Genomic DNA, 15497 nt, shown 5'->3' on the forward strand with positions numbered 1-15497 from the left:
ATGACTCGGGGAATGCGTCTCCCGAACCTGGCGCGCTCTCCCGAGCGTTTAGTACAGTGCTCTGTAAATGTTCAGTGAAAACCAATGATTGGTTAGGTGAACTCTAGGAGACTGTAACTGCAAAGTGAGGAGGAACTGACAGGCTTGTGGGCCAGTACGTTCTCTTGAATCATCATCAGCCTCCTCATCGAAAAGCATTCATTCGCCCTTTGCCGATGCCTGCATTATGTAATAATAATAATGACGTTGGTATTTGTTAAGCGCTGACTGTGTGCAGAGCGCTGTTCTAAGCGCTGGGGGAGATACAGGGTCATCAGGTCGTCCCACGTGAGGCTCGCGGTCTTCATCCCCATTTTACAGATGAGGTAACCAGGCACAGAGAAGTGAAGTGACTTGCCCACGGTCACCCGGCTGCCAAGCGGCAGAGCCGGGATTCGAACCCGTGACTTCCGACTCCCAAGCCCGGGCTCTTTCCACCGAGCCACGCTGCTTCCCTTATTATATCTGAAAAGGACGCCGCAGCATTGGCAAAGGGAAATGAGAACTGGCAGTGGTGATCCTACACAAAAAGCTGAATCTTTTTACTATAATAATAATAATGTCGGTATTTGTTAAGCGCTTACTACGTGCCGGGCACTGTTCTAAGCGCTGGGGTAGACACAGGGGAATCAGGTTGTCCCACGAGGGGCTCACAGTCTTAATCCCCATTTTACAGATGAGGTCACTGAGGCACCGAGAAGTTAAGCGACTTGCCCAAAGTCACACAGCCGACAAGTGGCCGAGCCGGGCTTTAACCGTGTGTCAGACACTATACTGAGCACAGGGATAGAGGCGGGATAAGCAGGCCGATATAGTCCGTGCCCCACATGGGCTCACAGTCTTAATCCCCATTTTTCAGTTGAGGGAACGGTGGCCCAGAGGAGGGAAATGACTTCTCCAAGGCCACACAGCAGACACGTGCCGGAGCCAGGATTAGTTAGAACCCAGATCCTTCTGACTCCCAGGCCCGTGCTCTATCTACTTGGCCACGCTGCTTCTCCCTGTAGGGGCCTGGGTAATAATAATAACAAAAATAGGAATAATAATCATAGCGATACTTTTAAACGGCATTTGGGGAGTGCTTACTATGTGCCAGGCTCTGAACTAAGCACCGGCTTAGATACGAACTAATCTGTCTGGACACGGACCGTGTCCCACGTGGGGCTCACGGTCTTAATCTCCATTTTACAGTTGAGGTAACTGAGGCACAGAGAAGTTAAATGACTCGCCCACGGTCATGCAGCAGATAAGCGGCAGAACCAGGATTATTCATTCTATTGTATTTATTGATTAATATTATTAGGACCCAATTAGGCTAACAACAATAGAATTCTTTGTTATTTGCCAAGTACCGAACGAAGGGCTGGGGTAGATACAAGATAATTAAGTCCCATTTGGGGTTCAGAGTCTAAGGAGGAGGGAGGACAGGGATTGAATCCTCTCGACTCTCTAGACTCTAGTCCTCTAGACTACTCGTTGTGGGCGGGGAATGTGTCTGTTATACTCTTTTATTGTCCTCTCCCAAGCGCTTAGTACAGTGTTCTGCACACAGTAAGTGCTCCATAAATATGACCGATTGATCGAATCCCCTTTATTGCACAAGAGGAAATTTAGGCACAGAGGAGTTAAGCGACTGGCCGGGTGACTTAAGGTCACACAGCAGGTACAGGGCAGAGTGGGGATTAAGCAGCACGGCGTAGTGGATCGAGCACGGATCTGGGAGTCAGAAGGTCATGGGTTCCAATCCCGGCTCCGCCACTTGTCTGCTGTATGACCTTGGGCAAGTCACTTCACTTGCCCAAGTGGGCAACACCCACAAAGAGAGGGACTTTTAAGTATATATCTATAATTGTATTTATTTATATAGCTACAATTTCATTTATCCGTACTGCGGCCCGTGTCCCCCTGCCCAGGATATGAGCTCGTTGTGGGCAGGGAATGTGTCTGCGCTTGCTTTTGTTCATCCAGTCGTATTTATTGAGCGCTTACTGCGCGCAGAGCACCGTACTAAGCGTTTGGAATGTACAGTTCGGCAACAGGTAGAGACAATCCCCGCCCAGTGATGGACTCACAGTCGAAAAGTGGGTTAAAAGACCGTGCCTCCGTCTCTCCCGTGTCGCCGTCCACCCCCGGCCCACCTTCTGCCTCCGGCCTGGGACGCCCTCCCTCCTCAAATCCGACACTGACTCTTCCCCCCATCGAAGCCCTCCTGAAGCCTCACCTCCTCCAAGAGGCCTTCCCACCTCACGCCCCACTTTTCCTCGTCTCCCCCTCCCTTCTGCGTCGCCCTGTCTTGCTGCTCCTTTTGCTCTTCCCCCCTCCCAGCCCCACAGCACTTATTATCCCCTCGATTTTATTTATCGCCATCGTTCTCGTCCGCCCGTCTCCCCCGATCGGACCGTAAGCCCGTCAGAGGGCAGGGACCGTCTCTCTCTGTTACCGATTTGTCCACTCCAAGCGCTCAGTCCGGTGCTCTGCACATAGTGAGCGCTCAATAAATACTATTGAATGAATGAATGAAGGTATATAGCTGTCGTTTTATTTATTGATCTGCAGGTCTGTTTATTTGCCACCCCCCACCACACCCCAGACTGTGAGCTCACTGTAGGCAGGGATCGTCACTTTTCTGTTGCACTGCACTTTCCCAAGCGCTTAGTACAGCGCTCCGCACCCAATAGCTGCTAAATAAACACGACAATGAATGAATAAACGTCGCTCCTCTGGAGCTAACCTCCTCACTGTGCCTCGGTCTCGCCTGTCTCGCCCACATCCCGCCTCCGGCCCGGAACGCCCTCCCTCCTCAAATCCGACAGACATTGACTCTCCCCCCGCTTCGAAGGCTCACCTCCTCCAAGAGGCCTTCCCAGACTAAGCCCCACTCTTCCTCGGCTCCCACTCCCTTCTGCATCACCCCGACCTGTCCCCTTTGCTCTCCCCCCCCCCGTCCCAGCCCCACCGCACTTGGGTACCCTGCTGCCATTTCATTTATTGATATCGTCGTCTGTTTATTTGTATCGATGCCTGTCTCCCCGCAAGGCCCCAGACCGTGAGCTCGTTGTGGGCAGGGATTGTCACTTTTATTGCTGTAGCGTACTTTCCCAAGCGCTTAGGACGGTGCTCTGGAGCCAATAATCGCTGAAAAAGACGATCGAAGGAATGGACGAACGACACGCCTCTGCCGCTACCCTCCTCACGGTGCCCGGTTCTCGCCCGTCCCGCCGTCGAACCCCGGCCCCCGGCCCCCCGCCGTCCCGGAACGCCCTCCCTCCTCACCTCCGCCAAACTCACTCTCTTCCCCTCTTCAAAGCCCTACTGAGAGCTCACCTCCTCCGAGAGGCCTTCCCAGACTAGGCCCCCTTTTCCTCTGCTCCCCCTCCCTTCCGCGTCACCTCCCCTCTCTCCCATTGCTCTTCCTCTCTTTTCCCTGGCCCACACCGCTTAGGGGGGGCTAGCTATAATTCTATCTATTTACATCGATGCCGGTTTACTCGTTTTGATGTCTGTCTCCCCCACTCTAGGCTGTAAGCCCGGTCTGTCTCTCTTTGTTGCCGTATTGTACTTTCCAAGAGCTCTGCACGCCTTAAGCGCTCAGTAAATACGATGGACTGAATGAACGAACGAACGAACGAATGAATGGGATTGTCTCTGTTGCTGAATTGTGCTTCCCAAGTGCTTAGCACCAAGGGCTTAGTACAGTGCTCTGCACCCAGTAAGTCCTGAATAAACACGAATGAATGGGATTGTCGCTATCTGTTGCCGAGTCGTACTTTCCAAGCACTTAGTACAGTGCTCGGCACACAGTAAGTGCTCAATAAAGATGACTGAATGAACGGGATTGTCGCTATCTGTTGCCGAACTGTACTTTCCAAGCACTTAGTACAGTGCTCGGCACAAAGTAAGTGCTCAATAAAGATGACTGATTGACTGACTGACTGACTGAATGAATGGGATTGTCTCTATCTGTTGCTGAATTGTGCTTTCCAAGTGCTTAGTACAGCGCTCTGCACACAGGAAGTGCTCAATAAGCATTGCTGAATTGTCCTCTCCCAAGTGCTTAGTACAGTGATCTGAGCAAAATAAGTGCTAAGCAAGAAAAGGAAGGAAGGAAGGAAGGAAGGAAGGAAGGAAGGAAGGAAGGAAGGAAGGAAGGAAGGAAGGAAGGAAGGAAGGAAGGAAGGAAGGAAGGAAGGAAGGAAGGAAGGAAGGAAGGAAGGAAGGAAGGAAGGAAGGAAGGAAGAAAAGGGAAGGGAAGGGAAGGGAAGGGAAGGGAAGGAAGGAAGGAAGGAAGGAAGGAAGGAAGGAAGGAAGGAAGGAAGGAAGGAAGGAAGGAAGGAAGGGAAGAGAAGGAAGGAAGGAAGGAAGGAAGGAAGGAAGGAAGGAAGGAAAGGAAGGAAAAAGAGGGAAGTGAAGAGAAGGAAGGAAGGGAAGAGAATGAAGGAAAGAAAGAGAAGGAAGGAAGGAGAAGGAAGGGAAGAGAAGGAAGAAAGGGAGAAGGAGGGGGGAGGAGGAAGACAAGAGAAGGAAGGAAAAGGAAGGAAGGAAGAGAAGAAAGAGAAAGAAGGCAAGAAAAAGAAGGAAGGAACGAGAAGGAAGGAAAGAGAAGGAAGGGAAGAGAAGGAAGGGAAGAGAAGAAAGGAAAGAAAGAGATGGAAGGGAAGAGAAGGAAGGAAAGAAAGAGAAGGAAGGGAAGAGAAGGAAGGGAAGAGAAGGAAGGGAAGAGAAGAAAGGAAAGAAAGAGATGGAAGGGAAGAGAAGGAAGGAAAGAAAGAGGAGGAAGGGAAGAGAGGAAGGGAGGAAGGAACGAGAAGGAAGGAAAGAGAAGGAAGGGAAGAGAAGGAAGGGAAGAGAGAAGGAAGGAAAGAAAGAGGAGGAAGGGAAGAGAAGGAAGGAGAAGGAAAGCAAGGGTGGGGGGGAGGAGGAGGGAGGGGGAGGGGGAGGAGGGAGCAGGAGGCGGCAGGTCCCGCCCCCCCCCCCCCCCCCCCGCGCCCCGATCGGCCGCCCGGCGGGAGCGATTGGCGGGCGGCGATTGGCGGGCGGCGTCGGGCGGGCGGTGAAGTGTTCGGCGGCGATTGGCGGGGCGCGCGTGACGTGTCGCGCCCCCATTGGCGGCGCCCGGCTGTCCCTCCTCCCCCGCCCCCCCCCCCCCAGCTCTGCCGGCGGCCGGCCACCCGGGCCCGGCGCTAAACCCTGCGCCCTGCGCTCTGCGCCCTGCGCCCTGCACGGGGGCGGCTGGGAGCGGCTGGGAGCCGAGCGGAGCCGAGCCGAGCCGAGCCGAGCCGAGCGGAACATGGCCCCGCACGGACTGGGCGCCCTCGCCCTCCTCCTCCTCTACCTGGTCGGGGCCGTCGGCGGCGGCGGGTGAGACCGGGCCCCGGGGGGAGGGAGGGGAGGGGGGAGGAGCGAGCGACACCCTGAGCTGCACGTTGGGCCGGGCCGTTCCCTCCTCGTGGCCCCGGGACTGAGCCGTGGCTGGGCCGGGGAGTCCCGGGTCGTGGGTTCGCATCCCGCCCCCGCCGCCGGCCGGCCGGGTGACCCGCCCAAGGTCACTTCGCTCCTCGGGGCCTCGGCGGCCCCATCTGGAAAATGGGGATGGAGACGGGGAGCCCCCACGTGGGACCGCCTCCTCACCCTGGATCGCCCCCCAGCGCTTAGAACGGCGCCTGGCACCCACGAAGCGCTTAGTAAATACCGACATCATCAGTATCATCTCCCCCAGCGCTCACAACAGGGCTCCGCACCTAGCGAGCGCTTAGTAAATACCGACATCATCAGTATCATCTCCCCCAGCGCTCACAACAGGGCTCCGCACCTAGCGAGCGCTTAGTAAATACCGACATCATCAGTATCATCTCCCCCAGCGCTTACAACAGGGCTCCGCACCTAGGAAGCGCTTAACAAATACCAACTTCATCAGTATCATCTCCCCCAGCGCTTACAACAGGGCTCCGCACCGAGGAAGCGCTTAGTAAATACCGACATCATCAGTATCATCTCCCCCAGCGCTCACAACAGGGCTCCGCACCGAGGAAGCGCTTAGTAAATACCGACATCATCAGTATCATCTCCCCCAGCGCTCACAACAGGGCTCCGCACCGAGGAAGCGCTTAGTAAATACCGACATCATCAGTATCATCTCCCCCAGCGCTCAGAACAGTGCTCTGCACCGAGCGAGCGCTTAGTAAATACCGACATCATCAGTATCATCTCCCCCAGCGCTTACAACAGGGCTCCGCACCGAGGAAGCGCTTAACAAATACCGACATCATCAGTATCATCTCCTCCAGCGCTTAGAACAGGGCTCTGCACCTAGGAAACGCTTAACAAATACCAACATCATCAGTATTATTAACAAATACCAACAACATCATCACTATGATCTCCCCCAGCGCTTAGAACGGTGCTCAGCACCTAGTCGGCGCTTAACAAATACCAACAACATCATCACTATGATCTCCCCCAGCGCTTAGAACGGCGCTCCGCACCTAGGAAGCGCTTAACAAATACCAGCATCATCACTGTGATCTCCCCCAGCGCTTAGAACAGTGCCTTGCACCTAGTCAACACTTAATAACAATGTGGGCGTCCATTAAGCGCTTACTATGTGCCGAGCACTGTTCTAGGCGCTGGGGTAGACTCAGGGGAATCAGGTCGCCCCACGTGGGGCTCCCAGTCTTCATCCCCATTTTCCAGATGAGGGAACTGAGGCCCGGAGAAGTGAAGTGACTTGCCCAAAGTCATCCGGCTGACAAGTGGCCGAACTGGGATTCGAACCCGTCATCTCTGACTCCAAAGCCCGGGCCCTTTCCACTGAGCCACTCAATTTCTTACCGTTAGCTACTCCGGCGCTTAGAACAGTGCCCTGCACCTAATAAGCGCTTAACAGATACCAACGTTATTATTAGGATTCTCCCGCAGCGCTTGGAACAGTGCTCTGCACCTAGGAAGCGCTTAGATGCCAACATCATTATCTCCCCCGGCGCTTAGAACAGCGCTCTGCACCTAGGAAGCGCTCAACAAATACCAACATCATCGTTATTATTATTGTCTCACCCTCCCCCCCCCCCCCCCGGCGCTCAGTACGGTGCCCCGCACGGAATAAGCGCACGATAGATGCCGCTGACCGCGCCGAGGTGTGGGGGAGGGGGAAGGGGCTCCGATGAGCCTGCCCCTTGGATCGCCCTCGCCCGGGCGCTCAGTACGGAGCCCCGCACGGAGTAAGCGCCCGACGGCTCCCACCGAGAGCCCTGGGGGAGGCGCCTAAGAGCCGGGCCTCCGGGATCGTCCTCTCCCGGGCGCTCAGTACGGTGCCCCGCGCGGAGTAAGCGCCCGCTAACGGCCGTTGATCGTGCCGAGACCCCGGGGGGAGGGGGAAAGGGGCCGACGGGAGCCGGGCCTCTTGGATCGTCCTCTCCCCGGCGCTCAGTACGGTGCCCCGCGCACGGTCAGCGCCCAGTGACCGCCATCGACTGTGCCCGAGCCGTGCTTCTCGGCTCGTCCTCTCCCCGGCGCTCGGTACAGCGCTCCGCACGCAGTAGGCGCCCGGCGACTGCCGTCGACTGGGCCGAGATCTGAGGGGGCGGTTTAGAACTGTGCCTCGTGCGTTGACCTCTCCCAGGTGCTTAGTACAGTGCTCTGCACGCGGCGAGCGCTCAGTAAGTACCGCCGACGATGCCGAGACCGGAGGGAGCCGGTCGGAGCTGTGCCTCTTTTACCGTATCCTCCCCGGCTCCTCGCGGGCGGGGGGACGTCTCGGCTCGTCCCGTTTCCCTCTCCCCGGCGCTCAGCACGGTCATGGGTTCGAATGCCGGCCCCCCCGCCACGCGTCAGCTGTGTGACTGTGGGCGAGTCACTTCTCTGGGCCTCAGCGACCTCATCTCTAAAATGGGGATGAAGACTGGGAGCCCCACGTGGGACCGCCTGATTCCCTTGCGTCTCCCCCAGCGCTCAGAACCTAGTAAGTGCTCAGCGAATACCGACATGCCCGTCATTATTATCGCCCTCTCCCAAGCGTTCAGTACAGTGCTCCGCCCGGAGTAGCCGCCCCCAAATTGCCGTCGACCTCGCCGGGACCCGGGGGGAGGGGCCGGGTGGAACTGCGCCTCTTGTATTGAACTCTCCCGAGGGCTTAGTACAGTGCCCTGCACACGGTAAGCGCCCAATAAACGCCCGTGGCTGTGCCGAGCCCCGGGGGAGGGGGCCGATGGGAGCCGTTCTCTCGGATCGTCCCGTCCAAGCGCTCGGTACAGTGCCCCGCACGGAGTAGGCGCCCACGAACGGCCACCGACTGTCCCGAGATCCGGGGGGACCGCGCCTCTCGCGTTGAGCTCTCTCGCGGGCGCTTAGTACGGCGATCCGCGCGCGGTAAGCGCTCAACAGATACCATCGATCGTACCGGGCGGTCGGGGGCCTTCCCTCCGGACGGCCTGCTCCTTCGCGGCAGGAAACCTCTCTGCTCGTTCCGTTTCCCTCCCCCGGGCGCTCAGTACAGTGCTCTGCACGTGGTAAGCGCTCAGCATATGCCCCTCCATGGGAGTCAGAGGTCACGGGTTCGAATCCCGGCTCCGCCGCGCGTCAGCCGTGCGACCGTGGGCAAGTCGCTTCGCTTCTCTGGGCCTCAGGTCCCTCATCTGTCAAAGGGGGATGAAAAGCGCGAGCCCCACGTGGGACAGCCCGATCGCCTCGTATCCCCCCGGCGCTTAGGAAAGTGCTTTGCACATAGTAGGCGCTTAACAAACACCACCCTCCTCTCCCCGCGGGCACGGAGGACTCTGGGACGGTAGCGAGCGCTCGCCGTGTGCGTCCGGTACGTCCCAGCCGTGGGGTGGGGACGGCCGCTCGATCGGCGGCATCGACCGGACGGCTCACCGCGTGCGAGACACTGCGCCGAGCGCTCCGTGGACACGTTCCCCGGCCCGTATATATATATATATATGGTGGTATTTGTTAAGCGCTTACTATGTGCAAAGCACTGTTCTAAGCACTGGGGGATACAAGGTGATCGGGTCGCCCCACCTGGGGCTCACGGTTTTAATCCCCATTTTACAGATGAGGTCACTGAGGCCCAGAGAAGCGAAGTGACTTGCCCAGAGTCCCACAGCTGGCCAGCGGTGGAGCCGGGATCGGAACCCGCGACCTCCGACTCCCAAGCCCGCGCCCTCTCCACCGAGCCGCGCCGCCTCTCTAGCTCTAGGGAGCTTCCGGGCTCGGAGGGGGAGCCCCCCGGGTCAGACCCCGGTCCCCGTCCCGCGGGGGACCGACGGGACGGAGGGAGGGCGGTTATTCAATCCCCATTTTTCCGGTCGGGGAAACCGAGGCGCGGAGCGGTCGAGCGACTCGGCCGAGGCCCCCCGGCGGGCGGCAGAGGCGAGATCAGAACCCGAGGCCTCCGACTCGCCGGCCCGCGCCTCGCCTCCGGCCCGAACCCTGAGAGGAAGCTCTTCCTACCTCTGAGCCGGGGTGACGTCCGGCTCCCCCGGCGGATTAGAATGAAGGAGATAATGATGTCGGTATTTGTTAAGCGCTTACTAGGTGCCGAGCACTGTTCTGAGCGCTGGGGGAGATACGGGGGAATGAGGTTGTCCCACGTGAGGCTCCTGGTGCTCAGCCCGGAAATAATAGAGTTCTTTGGCGGTCGTGGTTGAAAACGCTTTTTCGAGGGGCAGTCGCAGCGGGGAGACGTCGAAGAATCCGTCGTGGGCAGGGAGTGCGGAAAGAGCCCGGGCTCGGGGGTCGGGGGTTCGAATCCCGGCTCCGCCACTTAGCTGTGTGACGGCGGGCGAGTCGTTTCGCTTCTCTGGGCCTCGGTGACCTCATCTGGAAAATGGGGATCAGCCGTGAGCCTCACGTGGGACCACCTGATTGCCCTGTATCTCCCCCGCCAGCGCTTGGAACGGTGCTCGGCGCATAGAGAAGCAGCGTGGCTCAGCGGAAAGAGCCCGGGCTTGGGAGTCGGAGCTCGTGGGTTCGAATCCCGGCCCTGCCACTTGTCAGCTGGGTGACCGTGGGCGAGTCGCTTCGCTTCTCTGGGCCCCAGTTCCCTCTTCTGGAAAATGGGGATCGATTGTGAGTCTCGCCTGCGACAACCCGATGACCCTGTATCTCCCCCAGCGCTTAGAACAGCGCTCTGCACATAGTAAGCGCTAAACAAATACCAACATCATCGTTATTATTAGTCACGCAGCTGACAAGTGGCAGAGCCGGGATTCGAACTCACGACCTCCGACTCCCAAGCCCGGCCTCTTTCCGCTGAGCCACGCTGCTTCTCTTTAGTGAGCGCTCAATAAATATTATTGAACGAGCAGTGCTCTGCACAAAGCAAGCGCTTGAATATCTGAGAAGCGGCGTGGCTCATGGGAAAGAGCCCGGGCCTGGGAGTCGGAGGTCACGGGTTCGAATCTCGGCTCCGCCGCTTGCCAGCTGTGCGACTTCGGGCAAGTCACCTCACTTCTCTGGGCCTCAGTTCCCTCATCTGGAAAATGGGGATGAAGACCGTGAGCCCCACGTGGGACGAGCTGTTCACCTTGTATCCCCCCAGCGCTTAGAACAGTGATTGGCACACAGTAAGCGCTTAACAGAGACCAACGTTCTCATTATTATTATTTAGGGGCCGTGTCCCTTCCCTTCAGAGTCACTTTTTAGAGGCAGGGAGGATGCCTACCCGCTCTCCTGTTGTTTTTAAAAAAAGTGGTATTTGTGAAGCACTTCCTATGTGCCAGGCACCGTACTAAGGACGAGGCAGGGCACGGTGGATAGAGCACGGGCCTGGAAGTCGAAAGGGCATGGGTTCTGATCCCGGCTCCGCCTCTCATCTGCCGGGTGACTTCGGGCAAGTCACTTTCGTGCCATCGTATTTATCGAGCGCTCACCATGTGCGGAGCACTGTACTAAGCGCTTGGAGTGGACGGTTCGGCCACAGATAGAGACCGGCCCCGCCCGTTGACGCGCTCAGACTCGGTCACCTCATCTGTAAATGGGGATTGCAACTGAGCCCCAAGTGGGACGGGGACTGTGTCCGACCGGATTCGCTCGCATCCACCCCAGTGCTTTATAGAATACCCGGCGCGTAGTAAACGCTTAGCATGCCATTATAATTATTATTATTATTATTATCACTGAGACTAGGGCAGTTAATCAGGTTGGACCCGGTCCACGCCCCTCATGGGGCTCACACTCTTAATCCTCCTTCACTCATTCAGTCGTATTTATTTAGCGCTTCCTAGGTGCAGAGCACCGTACTAAGTGTTAGACGAGGAAACCGAGGTACAGAGAAGCGAAGCGACTTGCCTCAACTCGCCCAGCAGACGGATGGCGGGGCTGGGATTCGAACCCGGGCCCTTCCGACGTCCAGGCCCTCCCCGCTCCTTAACGGGCCACGCCGCTCCCCCGTGGCATCGATGGGTGATAGTCGAGGGCTCGCCGGGTGCAGGGCATTGTACGAAGCGCTTGGGAGAGTCCGATAAAACGGAGTCGGTAGAACAGCGGGGTTAGAGTGTGGTTTAGTGAGAAGCAGTATGGCGTAGCAGAGAGAACCGTGGATGGAGCCCGGACCCGTGAGTCGAAAGGTCATGGGTTCGTTCAGTAGTATTTCATTCGTTCAATAGTATTTACTGAGCGCTTACTATGTGCGGAGCACCGGACTAAGCGCTCGGAACGGACAAATCGGTAACGGATAGAGACGGTCCCTGCCCTCGGACGGGCTCACGGTCCAATCGGGGGGGATGCGGACGGACGAGAACGATAGCATCGATAAATAGAATCGAGGGGATGAACATCTCATCGAAACAATAGCAGATAAATAGAATCAGGGCGACGGACATCCACTAACGAAATAAATATGAAAATATATACAGTCGAGCGGACGAGTACAGTGCCGAGGGGAGGGGAAGGGAGAGAGGGAGGAGCGGAGGGAAAGGCGGGGAAAGAGGGTTGAGCTGCGGAGAGGTGAGGGCGGCGGTAGAGGAAGTAGAGGGAGAAGGGGAGCTCAGTCTGGGAAGGCCTCTCGGGGGAGGTGAGTTTTAAGTAGGGTTTCGAAGAGGGGAAGAGAATCGGTTTGGCGGAGGTGAGGAGGGAGGGCGTTCCGGGACCGCGGGAGGACGCGGCCCCGGGGGTCGACGGCGGGACGGGCGAGACCGGGGGACGGCGAGGAGGCGGGCGGCGGAGGAGCGGAGCGTGCGGGGTGGGTGGCGGAAAGAGAGAAGGGAGGTGAAGTAGGAGGGGGCGAGGGGATGGACAGCCTCGAAGCCTAGAGTGAGGAGTTTCTGTTCGGAACGGAGGTCGATAGGCAACCACTGGAGGTGTTTAAGAAGGAGAGTGCCAGGCCCAGAGCGTTTCTGCGGGACGATGAGCCGGGCGGCGGAGTGAAGAATAGACCGGAGCGGGGCGAGAGAGGAGGAAGGGAGATCAGAGAGAAGGCCGACACGGTAGTTGAGCCGGGATATTACGAGAGCCCGTAGCGGTAAGGTAGCCGTCTGGGTGGAGAGGAAAGGGCGGATCTTGGCGATGTTATAAAGGTGAGACCGGCAGGTCTCGGTGACGGATCGGATGTGTGAGATTGCCGAGTCGAAGATGACACCGAGGTGGCGGGCCCGAGAGACGGGAAGGACGGTCGGGCCGTCCACGGTGATAGGGAAGTCGGGGAGAGGACCGGGCTCGGGAGGGAAGATGAGGAGCTCAGTCTCGCTCACGTTGAGTTTTAGGTGGCGGGCCGACATCCAGGTGGAGATGTCTCGGAGGCGGGAGGAGATGCGAGCCCGAAGGGAGGGGGAGAGGACGGGGGCGGAGATGTAGATCTGCGTGTCGTCTGCGTAGAGACGGTAGTCGAAGCCGTGAGAGCGGATGAGTTCGCCGAGGGAGTGAGTGTAGATGGAGAACAGAAGAGGGCCGAGAACTGACCCTTCAGGAACCCCGACGGTCAGAGGATGGGAGGGGGAGGAGGCGCCCGCGACGAGACCGAGAACGACCGGCCGGAGAGATGAGAGGAGAACCGGGAGAGGACGGAGTCCGTGAAGCCGAGGTGAGATAAGGTGTGGAGGAGGAGGGGATGGTCGACGGTGTCGAAGGCAGCTGAGAGGTCGAGGAGGATCAGGATGGGGTAGGAGCCGTCGGATCTGGCAAGAAGGAGGTCGCGGGTGACCTTAGAGAGAGCAGTCTCGGTAGAGCGGAGGGGACGGAAGCCAGATCGGAGGGGGTCCGGGAGAGAATGGGAGTTAAGGAATTCTAAGCGGCGAGTGTAGACGACTCGTTGTAGGAGCTTGGAAAGGAAGGGTAGTAGGGAGACGGGGCGATAACTGGAGGGGGAAGTGGGGTCGAGAGCGGGTTTTTTTAGGATGGGGGAGACGTGGGCATGTTTGAAGGCAGAGGGGAAGGAGCCCTTGGAGATTGAGCGGTTAAAGATAGAAGTTAAGGAAGGGAGGAGGGCAGGGGCGATGTTTTTAATAAGGTGAGCGGGAACGGGGTCCGAGGCGCAGGTGGCGGGGGTGGCACTTGCGAGGAGGGAGGAGATCTCCTCCGAGGATACTGCGGGGAGGGATGGGAAAGTAGGGGAGGGGGTCGTTCGGGGGGAGGGGAGAGAGGGGAGGGTTGACTTTGGGGAGCTCAGACCCGATCGTGTTGATTTTCGTGATGAAGTAGGTGGCCAGATCGTTGCGGGTGACGAATGGGGGAGGGGGAGGAACCGGGGCTCTAATCCCGGCTCCGCCCCTTGTCTGCTGTGAGACCTTGGGCAAGTCACTTCACTGCTCTGTGCCTCAGTTACCTCATCCGTAAAATGGGATTAAGACTGTGAGTCCCACGTGGGACAGGGACGGTTTCCTGCCCGAATTCCTTGTATCCACCCCAGCGCTTAGTACAGCGCCTGGTACGTAGGAAGCGCTTAAACGCCGTCATTGCTATTGTTAAGCAGGGAGTGTAGCACTCTGTCCACAGTGAGTGCTCAGTAAATACCACTGATTGTGCGATCGGTGGTTTAGGAGGAGGTGGGTCAAAGCGACTTCAGCCTTAGGGAATCTGGGACAGGGGCACAACTTGAGCCAGACGCTAGGGTCTGGAATAACGATAATGATGTTGGTATTCGTTAAGCGCTTACTATGTGCAGAGCACCGTTCTAAGCGCTGGGGGAGATACAGAGTAATCAGGTCGTCCCACGTGAGGCTCACCGGTCTTAATCCCCATTTTACAGATGAAGTGATTGAGGCGCAGAGCAGTTAAGTGACTTGGCCACAGTCACACAGCCGCCAAATGGCAGAGCCGGCATTCGAACCCACGACCGCCGACTCCCAAGCCCGGGCTCTTTCCACTGAGCCACGCCGCTTAATAACGATGGTGTTTTAAGTGCTTGCTAAGTGCCAAGCACTGTTCCAAGCGCTGCAGTAGATGCAGGGTAATCAGGTTGCCCCACGTGGGGCTCACAGTCTCATTCCCCATTTCACGGACGAGGGAACCGGCAGCGAGAAGTTCAGCGACTTGCCCGAGGTCCCGCGGCAGACGAGCGGCGGGGCCGGGAGTGGAACCCGCGACCTCTGACTCCCAAGCCCGGACTCTTTCCATTATGCCTCTAGTTTGTAATAGGGATAATGATGATGTCGGTATTTGTTAAGTGCTCTCACTACCGATAACGATGTCGGTATTTGTTAAGCGCTTACTCTGTGCCGAGCACCGTTCTAAGCGCTGGGGGAGATACGGGGTCGTCAGGTGGTCCCACGGGAGGCTCACGGTCTTCATCTCCATTGTACAGATGAGGGAACTGAGGCACAGAGAAGTGAGGCGCGGTCCCACAGCCGCCAAGTGGCGGAGCCGGAATTCGAACCCATGACCCCTGACTCCCAAGCCCGGCCTCTTACCACTGAGCCACGCTGCTTCGCTACAGTCTGTAGTTGTGGGAGCCCCGGGTCCAATCCTGGAAACTTCCGGTTCTAGTCCTGGCCCAGCTCCAGGCTTTCCCTGGGGCCTCTCCCCGATCCTTGTCTCCGTCCCAGTTTTCCACTGTGTTACCTGGTGGAGCTTCGGAGCGGCTGACTCTGCTTTCAGTGTGTCTGTAACCGAAAGGCAGTGCAGTGTCAAATAAATGCCCTCTTCAGAGTAGCGAGAGTCTTAATATTTATTTAGAAATGATCGGGTGCAGAGCCCTGTGTAAACCCCGGGAGAGAATGCCCAGGTGGGAATTAGGCACGGTCCGGTCCCGGCCGGGCCTCGCCATCTAAAAGCCGTCGACCGGCCGCTTTAAAGGGAAGGAGTCACCGTTATCGGCGGCGTTTCTTGAATACCCGTTGCCCGTCAAGCTGTGGGCTGGCTGCGTTTTAGGGAAAGCGCGATCGAATAAATACGGATCCCTCTTCGGAAGCTGGGGCGGGGGGAGCTATATTTTTTTTAGTTTATTTCCTTATGCTCAGCCAGCCCCTCAGCCACCATTTGTTACTCTTTCTGATCCTTGTCACCTACTGGGATTGCATTGGTTGAGAGAT

The 15497-nt window shown here is 57.6% G+C and overlaps 1 protein-coding gene across 1 annotated transcript in view; it reads left to right on the plus strand.

Moving 5' to 3' along the window:
- Positions 1-5188: 5188 nt before the first annotated feature.
- The window catches only part of DNAJB11 (DnaJ heat shock protein family (Hsp40) member B11), a 45875-nt gene continuing 35566 nt past the window's right edge, over positions 5189-15497 (plus strand). The window contains exon 1 of the mRNA XM_029072596.1: positions 5189-5397. Coding sequence (XP_028928429.1) covers positions 5327-5397 — 71 coding nt within the window. The 5' untranslated portion in view covers positions 5189-5326. The remainder of the gene's footprint in view (positions 5398-15497) is intronic.

Source organism: Ornithorhynchus anatinus, chromosome 1 (assembly GCF_004115215.2).
Source record: "Ornithorhynchus anatinus isolate Pmale09 chromosome 1, mOrnAna1.pri.v4, whole genome shotgun sequence".
Lineage (NCBI taxonomy): Eukaryota > Metazoa > Chordata > Mammalia > Monotremata > Ornithorhynchidae > Ornithorhynchus > Ornithorhynchus anatinus.